Genomic DNA, 21,306 nt, shown 5'->3' with positions numbered 1-21,306 from the left:
TTGGACTCTGCTGTGCGCGCTTCTGCCTTTCCTCTGCCTGGCGAGAGGAACTGCAAAAAAGTTTCACCTCAGTGATGAATAGTATTATGAAGCTTTTTCAGGACATATGTTTCCCTTGGAATGTACTTTAGCTGGCAAAGTAAGTGCTTTTTCAAGTAAAGACTCAAGCAGCTATCTCTGTAAAAGCACATACACTTTTTTATGCATGAGATTATTTTTTTTAATAATGGTTGTCCTTTATGACTGCATTTGCACACATTACTGCCTGTGGTTCCATATGAGACCATTAAAAAGTCAAATAACCATTACTTCCTACATTTCCTTTTTTGTTGGCAGCAGTATACATTCTGGTTATTGCTAAACCTACTTCTTGCTCAGATTATAAATGATGTTTTTCAACAGATGTGATGAAAAAAGTCACTTATGGCCATATAAATGATGATCCCAGTGAAAAAAGAAACCTGTCAATTTTCCTGTGTGGGAAAGCATTTTCTGGCACATGTCAGATTTTGAATCTTCAAGATTTTTTGCAGCTCGATGGAAAAGATTTAATCCTTCATACAGGATGGACAGTAGATGTCTCCTCTGCCTACAGGAGAGCAGTAATTCTAACTACTTTTTTCAGAAGACCTTTTCCTACAAGGTCTGTAGTAAGGACAGTAAGCTTCAGATATCCTTGAACCTTTTAATAGCGTGGTTATGGATTTGCATATTATTATATTGAGGACCAAAGGAGATAAATGGACATCAGCAAATACATGCATTTATTTACTGAAGAAAGACTGCATAGACTGGGGTTGGCAGGAGTCTCCTGAATATTTATAAGCTCTCCATTGGTGACTTTGGCTTTGCTTGTGTATGCTGTCTCAGTAAACATCTCAAATATTTAGGCTAACTTACACATTGTGAAGCAAATGCAAAAGTACTTCTTGGGGGATGGCTGTGGAACTGTTTCAGGACAAAGCTTTTAAGCAGTGCAACCAGAGGAAGAGATCTGGTGTTCATCCTCAGCCTCATGTGTGTGGCCAAGATAGGTAAAGGTAAATGCTGGAAGCATTTAGAGAAGGAGAGGTTGGCAGATTCTCAGAGGCAGTGTTGTAGATTGTCTTTTTTTTTTCCTCAAGTCTATGACATTGGAAATTTTAATAGGAACTGGAAGATGCTGCCTTTCAGAGAGCAAGCAAATCAGCTATTGGGAAGTATTTCGCCTGTGTACCTGCAGGAATGTCTTCCTGAGTTTAGACTCAGGAAAGGCAGGAGCTGGAATATGCTCTATTCACAGATGTCTCTCCAACTTGTTGTGTGTGCCACCTCCCAACTGTACGCACTTCTTGCTGTGTTGCCTTTCGGTCACCATGTTGTAAATTGCTGAACCCTGTTTTATAGGTTTCCTTTAACCTCTGGGACTACAGTATTCAGTATACAGTATTCAGTAATCAGTATTCAGGGTGGAAGGGATAGTAGCATGTCATGTAGTTCACCCTCATGCTGAAAGCAGGGTCGGTCACACTGGATCAAAACCATGTTGCTTGGAACTCTGTCCCCTCAGCTCTTGAAAGCCTCCATGGGTGGAGATTCCACAACTTACCTGGACAATCTGTTCCAATGTTTAAGTATCCTTAAGTCTCAGTTGGCTCAGTCTCCCTTTGGAGACTGTCCTTCAAATCACTCTTACCTCAGCAGCATGAACATCAAGCAGTTTTAACCTGCTTATTGTCGTAACAAAATGGTGCTAAAGACTCACTCAAAATCTTTTCTGTGTGTGATATCAGACCTTCATCCAACTGTCAGTCTGCTGTTCATCCCACATCTGTTCCCTGCACTGCCCGTACTGTAGTGACTCACGTTAAGACTACTTCATTAGCTGCCATTGTAGCCTAGGCTTTTAAAATGCCAAACCATAGTTGTATCATCAAAGATGATCCAAATGCATCTTGCTGAATCGTCAGGTGGTGGTTCTAAACATCACAGCATAATCTATCAGGGTAATTTAGCAACTACTGCATGTCAGGTTCTTGCTTCTGCTCCATTTTTTTAGTGCATTTTTTTCATCATATTGTAAATTACATTTCTTTGTGATATTTCTGTTTTTATATTCTCTGTTTAGTGAAATACTCAGCTATCCTGCTTCAGCTAATGGAGCAACAGATAGCAAAACGTCCTTACACTGATGGATACTACTGTTTCCACGGGTGATTAATGTGTGTTCTTACAGTATACCACCTTTCTGAATACCATTGATTCTTTTCTTCAAAGAGGGAGAGTAACTTTAAAGCATCTTCTTCAAAATATTTCTGACTTCCGAGGTTGGGCATGCGAATCTTACTGATTTTGCTTTAGCACAGGCCGTGCTGCTGAAATGTTCGTACTGTATTCTCCGTTCCTGTGGGCTTCAGGAAGGCATTTTAGTATAGCCACACTCATGGACCAAAGCTGTTATACCCTCTGAAAAATTGCAGTACTAAGCCTGCAGCTGCCTTATTAGGTCTGCATGTGCCGCCTCTTGGAAGATGCTGGACTGGGGTTTGAAAGCTTTGGTAGACCCAAGCTACTTCATCTATCTGGGCACATTTGCTGTGCCATCAGTGGCATGTTCTGTAGAATTGTTATTGTCTGGGGTTTTCCACTACCCAGGGTACCTTCCTTCTCTCATTCCATAAGATAATGGAGAGTTGATTGTATTCAGATCTTATTTACAGAGTATTTTAAGGATATTTGGGATAATTGAATGCAGTATCAAGGACTTGTTACTCACCTATTGAATTGTTATGCGGAGGCCGAAGCAGATACAGCAGAACAGATTGGGTTTATGGGTCAGTTGTTGTGTATAGGAGAACTAAGCAGTGTTTATGGTACAGCTGGGAAACAGTTGAAAGTGAGTTGCTTTTGTTTTGATTTTTTTTTTAATAGAAAAGGAAACAATGCAATACAAATATATTAATGTGTTGAACCAGAGATGGAAGGAAGATGAGGAAGGCAGGGCTTGGGGGGAAGAGAGTGATGAGGCTTGATGCTTTTTTTTTTTTTCTTTTTCTTTTTTCTTTTAAAATTTGCTGTCAAATGAGGAATGTATATCTTAACTTCAGAAACCATTTTCTTATTTTATGTATTACAAATGCAATTCCTTTGTGAATAAAGTACCCTATTTCAGTATCATAGCTCTTCATTTGCAGATAGATCCTTAATATATACAGCATTTAAAGATAAATGGCAGTGAATAATTGGGGTAAATACTGTGTAGGAGGTTGTTTTTCTTATTTAAATATCTTGACGCAGTTAAATAATTGTTTCAAAGATCTATGCACAAGATTTTGAATTAATGTTTACATATTTGCCCTGAGCTGAACTCCTACAGAATTTTATTATTCAGATTAACAGGTGAATGTTTTATGTTATAAACTGCTTAAAGTATACATCTGCTGAAAATCAAAGCCACCTGTCTCAAACAAGCAAACAATACACCTTCATCTCCCCATTAACCCAAATTAAAATATATCAGGCAGGTAAAGGCTTTACTGGATAAAAGGTAGAATAATCTGCTTTTGATTAATTGCTAGCAAGTAATAATATGAAAAGAAAGGATGTCCTAACAGCCTTTTGGTTTCACAAATTACATTCTAAACATGAACAATTCTATTGATTGCTTTCTTTGAGGCCCAGATTGTAAAGAATCACTTAATAGCATCTTTAGGGCAAACAAGTCTTATTGCATTAAGTAATAGGAATATCACATTGCACCTTTTTTCTGTTCAGTGCACAGTTTTTACTGTGCCTTTGCCTTTCATTTTACCTTGTTATAGTCCTAGTTCATTGATCTATCCACATTCGGTGAAGTTGTTAAGCCTTAATTAAAGTTGTGCTCTGTAGAGCTGTCATGTGGTTCTAAACATGAACTGAGAATGATGCAGATTTTGGATATTTTTAAGTCTAATAAAGCAACCCAGTTTGATAGAATGTTAGGGTGAGATAAAGTAAAATATCTGGCCTGTCTCTGAACTACTGAGATGTAATATTTAATATAAACCATACCAATGATACTGCATTCTTTTCTTAATACCTGAAGTAAAAAGCAGTATGCTTTGCCATGACAGGGTAGTCATTTGGATCATGCAGAGATGCAGCTTGTAGTGGTAGAGTGTCAGGCTCTTGAGAAATGTTTACTGTGGATCCAGAAATGACACTGTGAATCTGGGGCTGGTGGAAACTATCTCCTTGCTGAGGCTATTACACATTATGATGTATCATGTGTCTTCAGTACAGGTGAAATGAGTAACTAATTGAATGATGGAAGTCACATCTGACCCAGAGAAAAGGAGTACATGAGTGTACTAGATTGCATCCTCGTGGATTGATGTTGAAAGGGCTCTCGTGATCTCCTCAAGTCCTTACACTCTTGGAGAAGACAACAGTGAAATCTTAATGTTGATTTTTTTTTTTAATCCAATACAAAATTAATTCCTTTACTGTTTATGAATCAGTTAAGAAGTGTATATGGAATCATGTTTGACCTGTGGGTTTCTAAAAACAAAATATATAATTATTAGTTTACAATAGGTTAAGTTTTATTGGATTTTTAAAAGGTAGGAGTCATTTTGCTGTCATCTCTTATCTCTAGCAATATCGCTCGTTCATTAAGTATCTTCTATTATAAAGCATTCTTTGACATACGGCTTTGACCAGACTAAAGCTGATTTTTTAATTTTGTGGAAGGATTAAATTAAGAACTTTTTTATTGGTTGATTGTTAGGCTAGTACACAGTGGCATCAGTTGCTAGCGAAGTCCTGGATGGTCAGTTTTAGTTTAAGTGTTAGAAGCCAAAATCAGAACAACACAATAGATAGAGTAGTTTGGATTTGGATAGTGGGGATGATGAAAATGAGCCATAAGACTGTGACTGGGCATGCACCATGAGTGGCATACAAAGGGCAAATTGCATACTCACAAGGGCATGTACGACCATGCTTCTGCCTAAAAAGGCATTTTTGTCTTCCAACTCTCTACTTGTGAAGAATGTTCTTGCTCCCTGCCTTTCGTTGGTGTTAGTGTTTGTGGGGCTGTGTGGTAGGTCATGTCAGCTCACTGAGGAGCTGAAGGTAACCCCTCCAGACAAAAATAAATTACCTGAAATGGGATGAGATGGAAAGAACGTGTCATCTAAGTGTACTTATGGGTGCTTGTGTCACATAAAGACTTCCATAAAATCAGTATGGGTGACAATTAGGGATTTCATAGATGAAAATCAAAGGTGGAAACAGTATGGAGCTGAATAGGATTAAAAACTGTTTAAAGATGGGGGCAGAGACCCAGAAAACAAACTTTTGTGTTGTTTTGTTTTTTTTTTTTTTAATTTTAGGTTTTAAACCTGCAGTTCCTGCCTTTGATAGCATAAAGGCAATAGCACTATGTCTTAACACTGCAAGTACTGTCATATTTTGCCTAGTGTGACCCTTTATTTGCACTTTTTAATATCTGGTGGCCACAAGCAATGTAGAGAGTGTCTGGTAAACGGTGTGTTTCCTGGGGATCCTGAGGGCGGGGGGCATGCTGCAGTTTCACAAACAGCTTCTTCAGTGGCAGAACTGGCTATAGCAGTCCGGTAGGTGTGCTACATGGTAGATCCTCCTGAGATGGTTGTAGTGTAGCTGACAATCTTGATGTTTCATTCATATTACTTCTCCAGTGTAGTTTACCATGTATCTCTGTAAATATTTGCCCCAAGAGTGTGGGACATGGCAAGACTAGTTCTGTGTCGAGGCTTCCTTCTTTTATTCACATGTTTGGCTGCCGCTCTGGTTAATGATTAAAGAAAAAAAAAACCCAACAGGATGGAGAGTCAAGCTAAGACAGTTTTAAGCTTTGTAGACTTCCTTGCACTGTTCCTCCTTCCCACTCTGCATTCCTGCCTTTGGCATTGTATGTATCTGTATATGGTAAATGAGATGTACTGACCTGCGTGTGTTGCAAATCACTGTCTTTTGCTTTAGCTTTTACCAGATTCGTGCATCTATGAAAATTCCTCCAAGAATTCCACACAAATTAGAAGCTAGCTTGTTACATGCAACTGGTAAGTGCAAAAACTTTTAGTAAATGAGGTCATTATCTTGCCTTGCTAATTAAGGGAGCATGCTTTTTGTCTTACATTGTTATAACTAATATAAAAGTGTTTTTAATTTTGTTTTTAACACAATAAAAATGTAAGTTGTTTCATGGTGACCTGCTGAAAAACTAGCTTGTTCTTAGCAATGAGACTTAAAAGTTGATTACAGAATTTGTGTTACTGTTTTTCCTCTGTAGCAAAACATGGTGATTGTTAGTGTCTTCCGTTTTTTCCACTGATCTGCTCAGTCTTTTCCATGATTCAGATGACCAAGGGCAGATCTCATTTAAATAGATATCCTCAAAGTAGTGGAGAACTTCAGATACAAACTCTTATACATATTGCTAAGCCCATTTTTTACTGAAAAGACGACTCTGAAAGGATCCAGTCTTGCTATTTTCAGACTTCCTGTCTTGTTGTCTGGTGGCAAAGTTGAAAATTGATTTGTGTGAAATAGATAGATCAATAATTCTTATGAACCAAGATTACTCCACTAAAAAGGCAAAGTTTAGTGTGGTTTAGGAAATTTAGCTCTGCTAAACTGGTGCTTTAGTAAACAATACTTTTTTAATAATGTCACTCAATGTTATGTTTAACATAGCTGAAAAAAAAGTTTTTCCATTTTACGGTGTATTTTAGAATGGTCTTCAGTTATTTTTTTCAGAAATCTGCAATTTTGTTAGTAAATTACGACGTATGCGTTAGCTTCTTTGTCTCTCATTACTAGGCATAAAGTATGTAAACATTAAGACTGCAATTTGGTGTGAGTTTAGCTCAGAACTGCTGTCAAAAAAAAAAAAAAAAAAAAAAATTAGCCCGTGATTCCCCCTGGCCACTCTTTCTTGTCTTCATATTGCTCTTTGCTCTGTTGACCCAAGTGTCTGATTTGGCCTGGGAACTCAACTGGGGAACTTATTCAGCTGACAAGCAGCTGTTTCACAAAAAAACCAAACCCACCCAAACCCAAAAACTGGGGTCCTTTTTAGATCAGTCTCAGTTTCGTTTATCAGGGAGTTACTGTGATGTTTGTGCCATGACAAAGTGGAAAGAAGGGTGCAAGCTGGTTAATGAAAGGGCATTAGTTTATCCTTCTTGTGGACGTGAACGTGCTTGGTCTTGCTGAGCACCTCTGCCTTCAAGATACGGCAAGCCACTTGCTTTAGCTCCAGCCTTGTGAAGGTCTCCTGGCATTCTTGTAATTTGAAGGGAGAGAGGTAGTCATGCTCTAGAAAGTTAAAAGAAAAACGTATGTAATTCTAGCCTGTATGAGGTTTTTTCAGATTTGAGGCTGTTCTGAATTCTGCCTTCTATGAGAAACTCATGGCTGGTTTTCAGGAGAAAAAAAAAAAAGGAAGAAAAAAAAACAAGTTAGGAATGAGATGTCCATTTTTGTGATGCAAGAATAAATTAATTCCCCACTACATTTCCACTCCGTAGCTGAGGTGGCTTTTTGTGTGGATAAAAGCCTAGAAATAGTCTTGGTCAGTCACTGCATAGCTGACTTAAAAAATAGTAGTTCTGCCTTGTTGACTTCACATTTGTGAGACCTTGCTCCCCACGTAGATGTGGCTCAGTCTGTTCCTGGCGTCAGCTTTTCCTCTTCGACTCCTCTCTCTCGCTTCTGAGGGTGCCGTTTCACGTTACACTGAAGTCAGCAGAACCGAGGGCTGTAAGTCAGAGTGGGACACCGTGTAGGAAGTGGGACCTCGGCCACATGTCTCCGTTACTTCTTTTGTATCGGACTGGAGTGGGAGATCCCTTTTGCTGATGCTGTGCAGTTAGATCAGATTACGTGTCATCTGAAACCATTCCCGCTCTGCCCTTCACCTGTAACAGATGACACGGATGGATATAAGCTGAAAGTGGCATTATATATAGGGCAATTAGCCTTTAATGATTCAGCCTTTGTAAGCATTTTGTCCAGGACACTTAAATTGATGATATGTATGAAAGCACTTCAGCAAACCCCAGTATTTTTACTTGTTTCTGGTTTCCGAAGGGAAGTTGAACTAAGACATTATGAAGATTGTAGAGTGGGAATATTTACCAAGTGCAGGTATTTTCTATCAGAGCCCTGTAGACCTCCAATCTGTAAAGTGCAAACTTTGCAGATATTGTTTTTTCTTTTGTGGATTTCTTTGAAGTAATTTATGAAGAAGAATCAAAAGAATTTAAAAAAATGTTTTGCACCCCCATTTACACAATTTCTAAGACTTTGCGTTCTGGAAGAGGTTAACATTATTAAACCTGGTAGTAGAGGAGTGATAAGAAAGTGTATTTCTGTTACTTTTGTTCTTCCAAGTTCCATCTTCTTTTATGTGTTGTTCCACAGGATAGTGTCCATCATGATATTTCCTGTGTGATAACCCCCTGCTATTATGCTAAATATTTCCTCAATAACTGTTTTAAACCATTCCCTTTCTCATTTATTCCACAAGTCGTTTAACCTTTTTTTGGCAAAGGATTCCCCAAGCATTTATCGTACTTTTCTGAACTCTTTTTGATAAGCAGCCTCTGGACTGAAAGCGGAAGTGTTGTATCGAATGAGAAATGCAAGGTTCAGGTGATGCACTTGGAACTGGTCTGGCCAGAGTAGCATGCAAAGACCTGGAAGGAAAGAATGAACTACCTCTGTTCTTGATTAATTCAGTGGAGTGGTATATGTCACTTAACCCTTTTGCCTCACCCGTAGGTAATTAAGAGTTCCCAGTGTGGTTAAACCTTGCAAATCAACATGAATGCTGGATGAAACAAGACAGATTTCAGGATTTTTGTTAGAATTTTTGATGCCTGGAATGTCTTACTCCAATTTGGCACAAAGCAAAACTTCTTCAGTCTAGAACTTATATTAAAAGCAAATTACATTAAAAATATTGATACAATATTTCTTTGAAACAAAATGTGCTCCTTCGAACTCCAGCAGTTGCTGACTGAAATGGAAGCTGCTGATATTGTTGGTGTTACAGTTTTAATAGTGGTCATGAAACTGATAGGAGTGATAGTTCCTTTTTTTTGCTGCTCCAGGGTTTCCAAATTCTAGGCCAATTATATTAATACTAGCTTCTCTTTTCAGGTGCAGATCTTGCCTTTCCTGCTTCAATCCATGACAATATAGTTTGCAGTAAAACATTTCAGATTCTTTACAAAAATGAGGAAGTTTCTGTGAACGACGTGATGATTTTCAAAATAAAAATGCTGTTAGATGAGAAGAAGGTAATCTGCCACTCAACTTTACTATATTCAGATAATTAAGTCTTTGTTATGTACAATTTGGATTAGTATAAATAAGAGACCTGAAAAGATTTCGTGCTTCTACAATTTCTTTTTAGATTGAGGAGTCTCTTAATGAAATGAATTTTCTGCTAACATTAGATCTACACTTCACGGATACAGACTATTCGTAAGTTTAAATATAGAAGATTTTATTAAAGCAACAATATATGTTAACTTTTTAAACTGATTAAATCTGTATTATATATATACGTAATGTGTTCATATTAGGCATATATGAGGGTAAAAAAGAAATCCAGCACTGAAGTCTGTTAAGATTTCATAACTGGTTTGTCTTATTCTGATTTTTTTTTTTCCCCCATATTTTTTTCCTTGGGGGAGATTGCATTCCAAAGTATAGGCCTATGCTAAGTTGCTATCTGCGTCAGTTATCGATAACTTGCAATTTAAATATGATTGTTCTAATTGTATGTTGTTTTGTTTTAATTGCTTTTTAGACCAGATGACCTGAGCACACTACAGCCAATTAGTAGCCGAACTTTAAAGTTGCACTTTAACTTACACCGGGGCCTTCATCATTATGTCAATGTTATGTTTGATTACTTCCACCTTTCTGTCGTATCGGTTATAGTCCATGCTTCTTTGGTTGCTCTGCATCAGCCATTGATAAGGTAATCTCTTGTTAATAAAATGCAATTAAATTATTGAGTGTCCAAATGGAAATGTTATAAAAATAGAATACTTAGGAAGGAGGCCCAAAGGGATGAGAAACTTCTTGTTTTCAAAGTTACCTGGAATAAATTCTGAGTTTGTTTTTGTTAGAAATAAGAGTATGTAGTGTAGAAGAGAGATAATACCCAAGACCAGAGAAGAGGAGGAATGCATAAATATCTGTATTTATACATGTATGTTTATATCTATAAATATTTATACATTTTCTTAATCGGGAAGATCTGCTCGCTCTAGTTAGTGACTCTAACAGGTGCCATTAATACAAACAAGGCATCTTCTGTTAGCTGTCTTCAGTTTTCAGTTACTACTGTAATGGCAATGATTTCTGCAAATGATGCGTGTACCATTTTCTAAAGTAAATGGAACTGGAGAATTTCATTTTCTCTTTAAAAAAGCTTTTGCCTAATTTTTACTGATGCCTTTGTATTTCATTTGACTTGTGTCACCCTTTGCAATCTCTGTTTACCTTGCTTCTCTGTCTCAAAAGTAAGTGTGAAAAAGGACCATACAGTCAGTCACACATATGAAGTATTCTTTACACAGCTTTTTCTTTAGCATATCTATCTGTGCCTTCTTTCATGGTTTTCAAATACTCCAGGCTACTTGCCCCAGGTTTCTTCATATTCAAATTCAGGCTGTGCCATATGATTCTATGTTTCTATATATGTCCAAACCTTTAGCTTAAGATACTCCTGCTGCTTGTCCCTGTCTTCACATCATGGAAAGCTGTGTCTCTAGGTATGTTAGACAGCTGTTCTGTGCAGTAGGACTGTGCTGGTTTGGAGGATTCAACTGGCTTTTTTTCTTTTTTGTCTTTTTTTCCCCTCCAAGTCAGATTGTTTTGGTGATGTGTTTTAGGCGTGGTTATATAGTAATTAAACTGGCACATCTGAAGGGATGGCACAGCATTATTTGGGAGAAGAACAAGTAGTGAGGAGGTGGGAATTATCTTAAGCTAGTATTGTTGTTGAAGTCTGCATCTGATAAAATCATGCACTTAAAGTAGCAGCATGTATGTAGAGTGTAAGTTGTCACACTGTACCACAAGTGAAATTCAAGCTTTTGCCCTGTATTCATCCCATAACTGTAGGGCCAAACTTCACTTCATTGTGAAAAAATGAAAAACAGGTTTTGTTACTAATTTTCAGCCAGAGATGTATTTGTCCCCGCTGACTTTTTAAAAGGTTGCAGAAAATTTGAGGTTTTTCATACAATTTTTCCTCTGTTTCTGGCGTGTCAAGTGGTCATACAATAATGCTATTTAATTTTAAACCTCAACTTGATACAGCTTGTGTAAGGAGATATTGAAACAAAACAGCAACTTCCATGCTGCTTCGATTATCTTTAGAGTAGAATGTTACTGGTGTCCATAAAATTATTTTAAGGGTCCAAGTTGTCCTTTCAATTAGTTTGGGGTGGGGAGAGGAAGAAACTTAGAAATTTACAGTGCTTTACTTCAGCTGGGCTATCCCACATTGTAATACTTAGCAAATACTTTATAGTTGCCATATCCATATCCTGCTTGCTTTTCTGGAGCACCTCTTTCTGAAAAACCTGAACATTGCAGACTTCACTCCCCTTCATCCTTTGGGCTTTCTGGGGTGATAGTTTGCTTCTCTGTTCGGGTCATGCTCACATTATTGACATCCCTTTCTTTCCTCGGGGGTCACTTTTTGAGTGTCTTCATTTTCAGAGTAGCATCCAGGTTTTCCTTCTCTCGGGAGCAACCAGTATTAACACTTTCCTTGAAAGAGAGGAGATAATTCCACTTGGTTATGGCCCTGGAGTCCTGTACAATCTACTCTTTTTATTAACCTGTCATTGCTTATTTCTGCCCATTATCTAAAAGTCCCCACTTTCTGTGTTCATTCATCTTTCATTAATTTTTCCTAGCTCTGTGTCCTCGCAAGGCTACTGTTGTAAGATGCTCTCTTCTCCCAGGGCTTCAGGACAGCCTTTCCTCCTCAGCAGGCAGAGGAAAGGCATCCCTTAGGAAAACAGCGACGGCAGTTTGTGTGACAGCTTTCCAACCGCTTGCTACTGCTTTACTTTTAGGACGTAAAGTCCCCACAGCAAAGTTGGCAGGAAATGAATGCCTCTTAACCTGTTACAGTTCAAAATTTATCTGTATGGTTTAAACTTCCAGGAATATTGTTTAAAATAGTTGAGGTTTGCATTGGAAAAAATGAGGAAGAGCTGCCGCAATCTCCTGGCACAGAGTCTGCTGACCTTCATGGTGAGAGATGGCAACAGCACAGTGGAGGGTAATAATTTCTTAAATTTCTCCACCTAGCCGGAGATATGCTTTGAAGAGAACTGCTTTCGAAGCACTGCTCGCCTAGCACAGAACCAGAGACTAACTGAGGTATCTGGGTCATCCTGAGGGGTTTTAAAAGAGCAGCCGACTATGCTAGGAACTTCCAGGATATTACTGAGAGTCCTTGTTTCCACTACTTTTCAAAAAAAATATCAAGAGTGTTTTAACTATGATAGATTTTTGACACATAGTATGTTCAAATTATCAGTTCATTTGTGCTTTTTGCAGTTTTCCTCGCCCAGTGAAGAACACATGGTTGAACAGGAATGCACCAGCACAAAACAGGGACTCTGTGATTCCTTCTCTTGAAAGTGTGGTCTTTGGCAATAACTACACAAAACAGTTATCAGCAGATGTAAGAATATATCCGTATAACATTTTATTTTTATTTTGTTGGGCAGTGTTAATTTTATCTTCTCTGCAGAAATATTACTTGATAAAGAATGAACCTTGTAGGACTTGCTGCAGTGTGCCACATGATACGTGAAATGAGAAAAATTGTTCCAAAAGGCTATGTAACATGCTTCAGGAACACGCAGATGCAAAGCTGACAATATTTAGTGTTTAACCTTGTTTTTAAGATATGGCAATCCATTTAAAATCACAAAAATACAGATGAGGTTTGTGGAAAGAGGCAATTTATTCTGTTAACACTTCATTTACTGTACAAAATTACTATGTGCCTCATTTTTTTTTTCCTTTTTTTTAGGGATGCAGTTTTGTTGTTTCAGAGTCTTTCCTCAGCCATGCCTATAATTTCCACTATACACTTTGTGCCAGTTTGCTGCTTGCTTTCAAAGGGTTACACAGCTATTTCATTATGATAACAAAGGAGCTCCCCTCTTCTCACCGAATTGAACTGGGTATGTTGAGTTTAATAAAATGCATCACTTTCCTGTCAAAGTTTATTAAAAATACCCCTCTTCTAGACTAAACTGGCATAAATTTCATACATCTTGTATATCTAAAATCTTTTTGCTCGAACTGAGCTGGAATTTAATAACTCAAGGAAAAAAAAAAAAAAGAAACAAGTACTGTCACATTACTAATAAAATGAGGAGATTCCAGCCTGAATTTATGCAAATATATTTTTTTTCTTGTTGGTCTTGATTTCCCCTGTTATTTCAAGCTACTGTGTTTAGCAGTGAGAAAGTTAGAGAAATTCTTAATCCAGTAGCATGCTGCTCTTGGTTGTTTGTTATAAGGAAACATTGTATATTTCTATAAAAATTGGAACTCTGTAAGCTTTGATTTGAGAAGAATATTACAATGGAAACTTATCTGAAAAAAGACCTACAAGAAGAAATTGCTGCTGACTCAATTTGTAGTTAACTTTTGAAACAGACTTAGTTACCTAAGACTTAGGAAAAAGTCTGAATAGACAAGAACTGTTTCTATAAAGCTGAGTAATTAAAATATGCTTTCAGAGAAGCTATTTCTTTTAATAAAGTTAAAATTAAACTCTTACAGGACAGAAAGAAATTTAAGTTCTATGACAATGAGGACTTCTAGTCACTACATTTGATAAAAGTAACTGTAAAAATATTACATGAAATGTACAGAAATGTATGTTACATTTCTATAGAATGCTGGTACATTAGAGAGCCTAGCCTCAACTTGTGAACTAGGAGAGCGGTGAAAGTAAAAAAGGAGAACCTATTGGCATTATAAAGGATGATTTAGATTTTTTCCCTCATCAAGCATATACCTTTTTAGTCATGTAAAGTTCTAATTAAATCTGAAAAATAGGTCTTTTGGAATTTACATTGATTGTAGAAACATTTATTGATTTTTTGTATTGTTTAATTTTACCAATGTCAAAACTAAGCATTATGAAACAATAAGGTTGGAAGTCGAGATATGAAAACTATTTTAAAAATGTGATGTGGTCAGTTAGTGATTCAGAGGATGTTTCACTTGTATATTACAAAATACAAAGCTATTTTTTTAATTTCTTTTTTTTTTGAGGGAGAGTGCATTACAAATCTGTGCATAGAAAAATACCAGAAACTGAGGTGTTTTCTTTGTAGAAGCTAAAATACTGCTACAGTTATGGTGCAAAGAATATTTCTGTGTCAGTTATCTTAATCTTGGTATGGAGGGGAGCACCCTATTAAAGGAATGACTCAACTCTTGGTCTTCCTTTTAAGGACAAAATGTGCTTTTTCCCAAATAGAATCTGTGGGCACTATTGTTGTAAGGATAGGCTTAGACTAAATCTTGCTACTTAAATGTTTCAGATAGGACCTTAAACTCCCCTAAAATATTCCTACAAAATATATATGTAATGGAAAAAAGCCAGCCATTAAGTTACATAATTGGGTTGTACCTTTCAAACCTCATTGAAGTCACCCAAAACATTTTTATAAGCTTCAGTGGAACTTGAGTCAGACCTTTTGTAATTTCTATGGGTAATTTACCTTACCTTTAGGAATGCAAGCTTGAACAGAAATGCTCAAAATAAATATATGAAGAGAAAATTACTACTCACATTTACATTCACTGTACATATTCTGCTGACGGTTTGTTTCCGGGGGGGTGGGGGTGTATGTTTTAAGTCTTTCCTAGAGTTACTTTATTTTCTTATTTGTAAATATTTTTTTCATTTATTTCAGTTATTTTGTATATATATTGATTGGCACAATTGATATAACAAAAAGGACTAATAACGTAAATATTAATTATGCTACTATTACTCACCTTTTGCTCATGAAAAATAACTAATGCCTACCATTAATGCTAATTTTTCTAAAATCCATCAAGATTTTAAAAAAAACCAAACAAACCTGTGTTTCTGTGATGTCTGTAAAGAAATTGAAGCTCTCTGGACTTCACAAAGTACAGAATTGTCACTTGCATTTATTTTTAATTTTTAAAGTAAACAAACTGTTTTATAGTGAAGATTTTATGTGTGAAGTTTAAATGGGCTTTGCAGAAGAGAATCTCAAGTCCTGTTTAAATCCCAGAATCGTTACTTTTTTGTTTTAAATGATTATCTCTTTAATTTTGTTTCTTCTGTTTGCTTTGCTATTGCTCTGTCATATAATTTTGACACAAGACAGTGATTTTGCAGAAGCATGTGCAGACAACTGTTGGACTCAATAACTGTAACTGAGCATTTAAGTATTATTGGTTTTAGGAAATAAAAAATGCTAGCTTAATGTATATCACGAGTGATATCTAATCTAGAAACTACACTAAAATTATATGCTTTCATGTACTGATCTAACTGCACTAATTGCTAGGCTAGCAATAAGCCTTTTTACTAACTTTAAGGCAAATAATAAATCACAGATGAAAAAAGGAGTGTAGTAACTAGTGATGTGTGTGCAATCCCTATAACTAGCCAAGGCCAGCATGCAGGTCCTTTATGAACGCCTTCTCAGAAGAAAATATCCACGAACCCAGAGAGACGCCTACCTAGGTATGTTTCCAAAGCAGGTGATATAACCCCTCAGATTTTTATTAACAATACAAAATATTATATTCTTATTAACAATACAAAATATTATATTCTTTTGTAAACAGGAACACTATTTCACTATTCAGCTATAGTGAACATATGTTGAATTCTGACGAAGTCTGCAGAATTGAGCTACTTATTTCTAGGCTGAACATAGATAATAAAATGAGAAATTATTACTGGTTTTTGGTTTAGTTCTGTTCTATTTTACTAAACAAAAACTATTGAAGAGTTCAGTCAGTTGTCACCATTTAAATACAATAGCTAAAAATTATAGTGTCATTTAATTCATCACAGACTCAATTTTTTAGATAATTAAAGACTAGTACCTTTTGTTCCTGAGAAATCTTTCAGGTTGCTTCTGGTATCTCAAGGCTTGATTCTTCCAAAGACTACACAAGACATTATCAAAGGTGCATTTGTCCATATCTAAATGGGCAGTTCTCCCTTTGGAAAGTGTCAGTGTTGGCCTGATTCTGGACGAAAGACAACAGTGCTGTTTAAGCACAAGGAAGTTTGTGATGGGAAAAGAATAAAATGGCAGTTCAGTTTCATAGTAGGTCACCAGCTTAATCATCTATAAGTGCATTTGGGTTTTGTTTTAAAAAGAAAACAAAACTATCTTTTAGCAGAGCCAGCAAAATTGCATCAGATGTTTGCTGGGTGAACGTTATTGCTGTGCTGTAGAATGTTAATATTTAATTTCCTGTTGTCTTAGATTGTCTCTATTCTCTTTTTTTTTTTTTTTTTTTATTATCACATTGTAGTTTGGGATTTTCCATAATGATTTTAGACTTCAGAGTTTTACATGTTCTTCAAAGCCTATTCTCAATTGCAGTGTGACAAAAAAGATAAATAATCAGTATTGTGTCTCATAAGTAAGCCATTTAATTTTTTCACTAATGACAAAATTTTTGTGGCCACAAACAGACCAAAAGTAGTATCATATCTTAAACTGTTTACATATATTTTCAGAGTAATTACTATCAAGTACTGTTTAGGTAATATAGGTGTATGTAGTTTCTTTCAAAAACATTTCTAAACTTGTTTCTGAGAACTTCTGCAATTTGCATATTTTCTCAGAACTTTGAGTTGTGTGAGTTATTTTGCTTGGCATTAAGTTTAAACCTAAGTATAATGGATGCAATTAGTTGAAAGTCAATATATAATTACCAAATCTGGGTGGATCATTTGAAGACAAGTTGAGTAAACACACTTGCTGTTTTGTAAACCTATGTTCATTATCCATATCCTAAATTTGTTAGTGTGGGTTTCAAGGCACGTTTTGTTGGTGTATGTTTTCAAGAAACATTGTAGGTTTTTTCCTTAATACTGCGTTTCAAAAATTAATTTAAATTAAAAAAATTTGTTACAAACAATTTTAGGGTTTATAAATTGTTCCCTTGTTACTGGTACCTCAGATGTAGAAGGAAATCAAAACATAGTGCTAAATTATTATTTAATTAATCAGATTTCCTTAAGTAGGGTAGGAATGATTAACAAGGAAAAATATCTTAAATGAAGGAATAAGTCTGTTTTCTTTATAAATAAGTCATTCAAGGTTCAGATCTAGTTTAAGCTGCCATACCATGGAAGATTGATTTGCTCTTAACATTGAGCTATTGAGAGAAAGATCAGTTAATGAACAGTTTTACTTGACTAAAATATAATTCCTCAGACAATTGAAGAACTGTATTTATATTCATGTAGCTTGAAAATCAGGTAAATAATATACCTGGAGAAAAATGGTCTTGAAATAAGGTATCTCTGGAAAATCAGAGGTAGAAGAGGAATTGTGTTGCCTCAGTTATGAATGATTACATTGCTGCTGAATAGTTGAGCAGCTCTCAGTGGATAATCTGCAAATTGTATCATCTAAATTACAGTATTTCAAGGATAATGTTGAATGGAAAATTGGTATCCTTGACAAGGCATCATGACAAGTGATCATGATACTCAGTTGCAAACCTTTTTTTTTTTAATTATTTGTGTTCTGTCCTCAATCTCAGAAATTAGTAAGAAATTATTTTAATGGGAGTTTATAATTTACTTGATCTAAAGTCAATTGTGGTACTTAATATGGCTTCAAGTTTTATTTGATGGGTTCTTTTCTTTTTATGTTTTAAAATTGTTTTATGAGGTAATTAGTTTTATTCTGCAACTTGGAAAGTACGTTTTTCATGGATATGTCCTGTCATCTTTCCAGAAAACATAGATGTAGAAGTTCGTCTTACAGAATTATGTGAAGAAGTAAAGGTACAATTTTTTTTCATTTATTAAATAAGTGAAATAACTATAAAAGTAGAGTCTGCTGATTTCATATGCTATTTGGGAATAAACTGTTTGTTTCAGTGATAACATCCTGTATGTTTTTTGCCAACACTTATTTCAACTGCTCCTCATTCAAAGAGAAATTGCTCAACTGACTCAAACTTAACTATTGATCTGGTGGCTTGGTGTGTCAGTACTTTTGTATACTATGAAACTGAAGATTATAGAAAGGTGGGTTACTTATATTAAAATCACATTTTGAATTTTCTGCGTTTGTAATTTGAATTCTTTGTTTTTGATGGTATCAAATGACAATGATAGAAGGTCAAGCAGTAATAGTGAGTTGTACAAAAGCAGATTCTCCAGGTCATCCCCTCATCTAGAAGGACTTGTCCTGATGCTGTGGTCTCCTGTTTTCCCTGCATTCTCAAGGAAACACTGTCTACTTCAGATTACTTAGATTTGTCTCCCCAACTCTGTCCTTAGACAGAACTAGCCCCAGCTGAATAGCTAATTTCCTTGTCACAGTGAAGTGTAAAGCATAGGTTTTACAACTTTTTTGAAAGATTGTCCGTGTTTTGCTGGTGAGTGGGCCATCTGCCCAGCTTTTGAAGAACCTTCCATTACTGTAGTAGTATAACTGCAAGGAAATGTAATATTGGCTTTAAAAGGATGTAATTTGTGTAACTGGAGACAAAGCCAGCACAGTTAGCTCTGTGGGCAACTAATGATCTTACTTTATATGTTAAAAGTTTTTTTACACTTACATAGCTTCTGTAAATTCTTTCAGTACCTATGATATTTTGTTTCATAGTTTCTCTCTTAGCTAGCTAAAGTACGTTTATATTTTTTCCTTTTTTTCTTTCTGTCCTTTTGTACAGTTCTCATCAAAAGTTCTTCCTCCTCTTATTTCCACTCTCGCCTACTAATCTGGTGTTTCAGTATTTGCAATCCTTTTTTCTACTCGTTCTTTAATATTGCTGGAGTTGACTCTTTACTATCTTTACTTTTTAAACCCTTTGCCTCAGTGCCTTATATACTTGCAATGAGTTTCTGAAAAACTCTATTTTTTTCTAAAATGGCAGGGAACATAAGCCTAGTAGTCTACAATTGACTGGTGTGAAACTATATCACAGGATTACAGTACACTGTTAAGAAACAAAAACTTGTTTCACACTGAATTTGTCTTGGTGTGATCTGGTTCTAGGAAGCCTATACTGTAAGACTGGTTCCTGAGCGTGTTTAAAGTGTATGTAGATACGTAGCACCATATAAATGTTATTGTGAGTTGTGACTTTTCTGAAAGGGAGATGTCTTTATTAAATTTTTACAGTTGTATGAAATTTGGACTAACTTAGCAAGTATCAATTTTCTGTTTTCTGATTGCTGATTCCTGATTTCAGACACACTATATTTTCGCATGTTAGAAAATACAGCAGTTGCAACTCAGTTATGGTTGCCATAAATGGAATTGTTGCTTTAATTTAAGGTCAGGAGTCCTAATTCTAAAGACAACTGGATAATATTTAAACCAACATAAAATAATCTGTTAGTGTTTTAACATAGATTAATTCAATTCTGATACTTAGACAAAGCAGTTCTCATTTGGAAGTTACTTTTAAAATTAAAATTCTTACTAAGATACTCGTACTAAGTACGCTTTTTTTTGACTCTTGTCTGTACATTATGGTCTCATCTGTTAATCATGTAAATATGTTTTCCTAACTTCAGAAAATGGAAAATCCTGATGAACTGGCAGAACTTATAAATATGAATCTTGCCCAGCTTTGCTCACTTCTAATGGCTCTCTGGGGGCAATTTCTGGAGGTCATTACCTTACAAGAGGAGGTCACAGCATTGCTAGCACAAGAGCATCACACATTAAGAGTAAGTATGTACTCTTGCTTTAGGAACTCTGGCATGCTCGTACTCTTACTGGGATACGTTGTTATGGAAATGTGTATCAAAATGAGACTCTAGGTTCTAATTTTTCTAGGTTTTTTTGGGAAGATTAGTTGGAATCGTAAAAGGAGCTGTTGGATTGCATTTGTTGGCTTGTATATCATGTTGTTAGAGCTTATTCTTGGAATGTAATACATAAAATACATTATTTATGTTTACAAGCCAACTAATTCATTGATCTTTTGAATAAGAAATGCAGTTCAGAAGGCAAATTGCAGTCTGTGGAATAAGATGTATTTGTGCAGAATGATGTATTTTTCTGCAGGAACCATGCCTAGTGCTCACCCTGCATTTTACTTCCCTACTGCATTTAGGCTGCCTGCTTACATCATAAACCAAAGTGTACTTCCCTTCTGAATTCAGAATTTATAACATTCATAAGCTTTGAAAAGTCTCTTAAGTGGGATTTTAAAAAAGAAGAGAGATATCGGAAATGATCTGGCATGTGAATATGTGTGTATATGTATGAAAAAAGAGAGAGAGAGAGAGTACCTACACACACAATTGATCTGTATGTGTGTATATACAGTTGCTGTGGGCTTTCTACGTGCAAAACCAAAGCAATGCTGATTCCCATAGTGAAATATTTTCAAATATGAACTAAAGTGTTACACTCACTTTCTAATAAATATATTTTTCCCTCCAGTCTTTTGTGGCCATGGGTTTGAAGAAACCTAACAGAGAGTAAGATTCATTAAACCAAAAACAAATAAATAATGACACCCACCACCCCTACTTGCCAAACACACGGCTTGATCTTCAGCTGGCCTGGCATCTTTACTGTCTGACATGACAATCTGTGCGTTTCTCTCACACACGTTATAGAATAGGTCATTTTAAGAGATTATCTGGAGGCTGCTCTTGTACAACCATTTGCAGAGTGCTTGTTAGAAGGTGTGGTTAACACGAATACACATTATCAGTGCTTTGTAATAGTCACAATCCAAAACAAAGTCTATTTTAAGGCTTTATTTCTTAGAGATTCGATTTGTCTCACCAGCATTTCTGTCATTTGCATCAAAGCCCTTTCTGTTTTGGTTCTGGAGGGGAAACTGATTATCAAGGATACTTGGACTGTGGTCTTACGTACAGACTTGATAAATCACATTGTTTAATGAGGGAGTCACGGTGGTGGAAATGGCCTATTCTGGAGAATAAATGGAATCTTTCAGAAAGAGCGCGAGGCCTATTTGTTAGATGTACTAGCCATAGGAAAGTGTGAGCATTTTACT

The 21,306-nt window shown here is 36.0% G+C and overlaps 1 protein-coding gene across 6 annotated transcripts in view; it reads left to right on the top strand.

Annotated features, from left to right (window-relative positions):
* The window catches only part of FAM135A (family with sequence similarity 135 member A), a 92,009-nt gene that overhangs the window by 34,393 nt on the left and 36,310 nt on the right, over positions 1 to 21,306 (top strand). For 5 of the 6 annotated variants that reach the window (XM_087775487.1, XM_087775491.1, XM_087775489.1 and 2 more), the window contains 9 exons: positions 5,986 to 6,065; positions 9,172 to 9,311; positions 9,428 to 9,498; positions 9,827 to 10,000; positions 12,607 to 12,733; positions 13,088 to 13,241; positions 15,725 to 15,802; positions 18,048 to 18,097; positions 19,844 to 19,999. In XM_087775487.1, the coding sequence (XP_087631613.1) occupies positions 5,986 to 6,065; positions 9,172 to 9,311; positions 9,428 to 9,498; positions 9,827 to 10,000; positions 12,607 to 12,733; positions 13,088 to 13,241; positions 15,725 to 15,802; positions 18,048 to 18,097; positions 19,844 to 19,999 (1,030 nt within the window). The remainder of the gene's footprint in view (positions 1 to 5,985; positions 6,066 to 9,171; positions 9,312 to 9,427; positions 9,499 to 9,826; positions 10,001 to 12,606; positions 12,734 to 13,087; positions 13,242 to 15,724; positions 15,803 to 18,047; positions 18,098 to 19,843; positions 20,000 to 21,306) is intronic. The other variant, XM_087775488.1, reaches the window with a different exon arrangement.

This window comes from Nipponia nippon, unplaced genomic scaffold (assembly GCF_047370975.1).
Source record: "Nipponia nippon isolate SJK-2023a ecotype South Korea unplaced genomic scaffold, ASM4737097v1 scaffold_4, whole genome shotgun sequence".
Taxonomy (NCBI): Eukaryota; Metazoa; Chordata; class Aves; order Pelecaniformes; family Threskiornithidae; genus Nipponia; species Nipponia nippon.
This window is presented reverse-complemented; position numbering and strand designations above follow the sequence as displayed.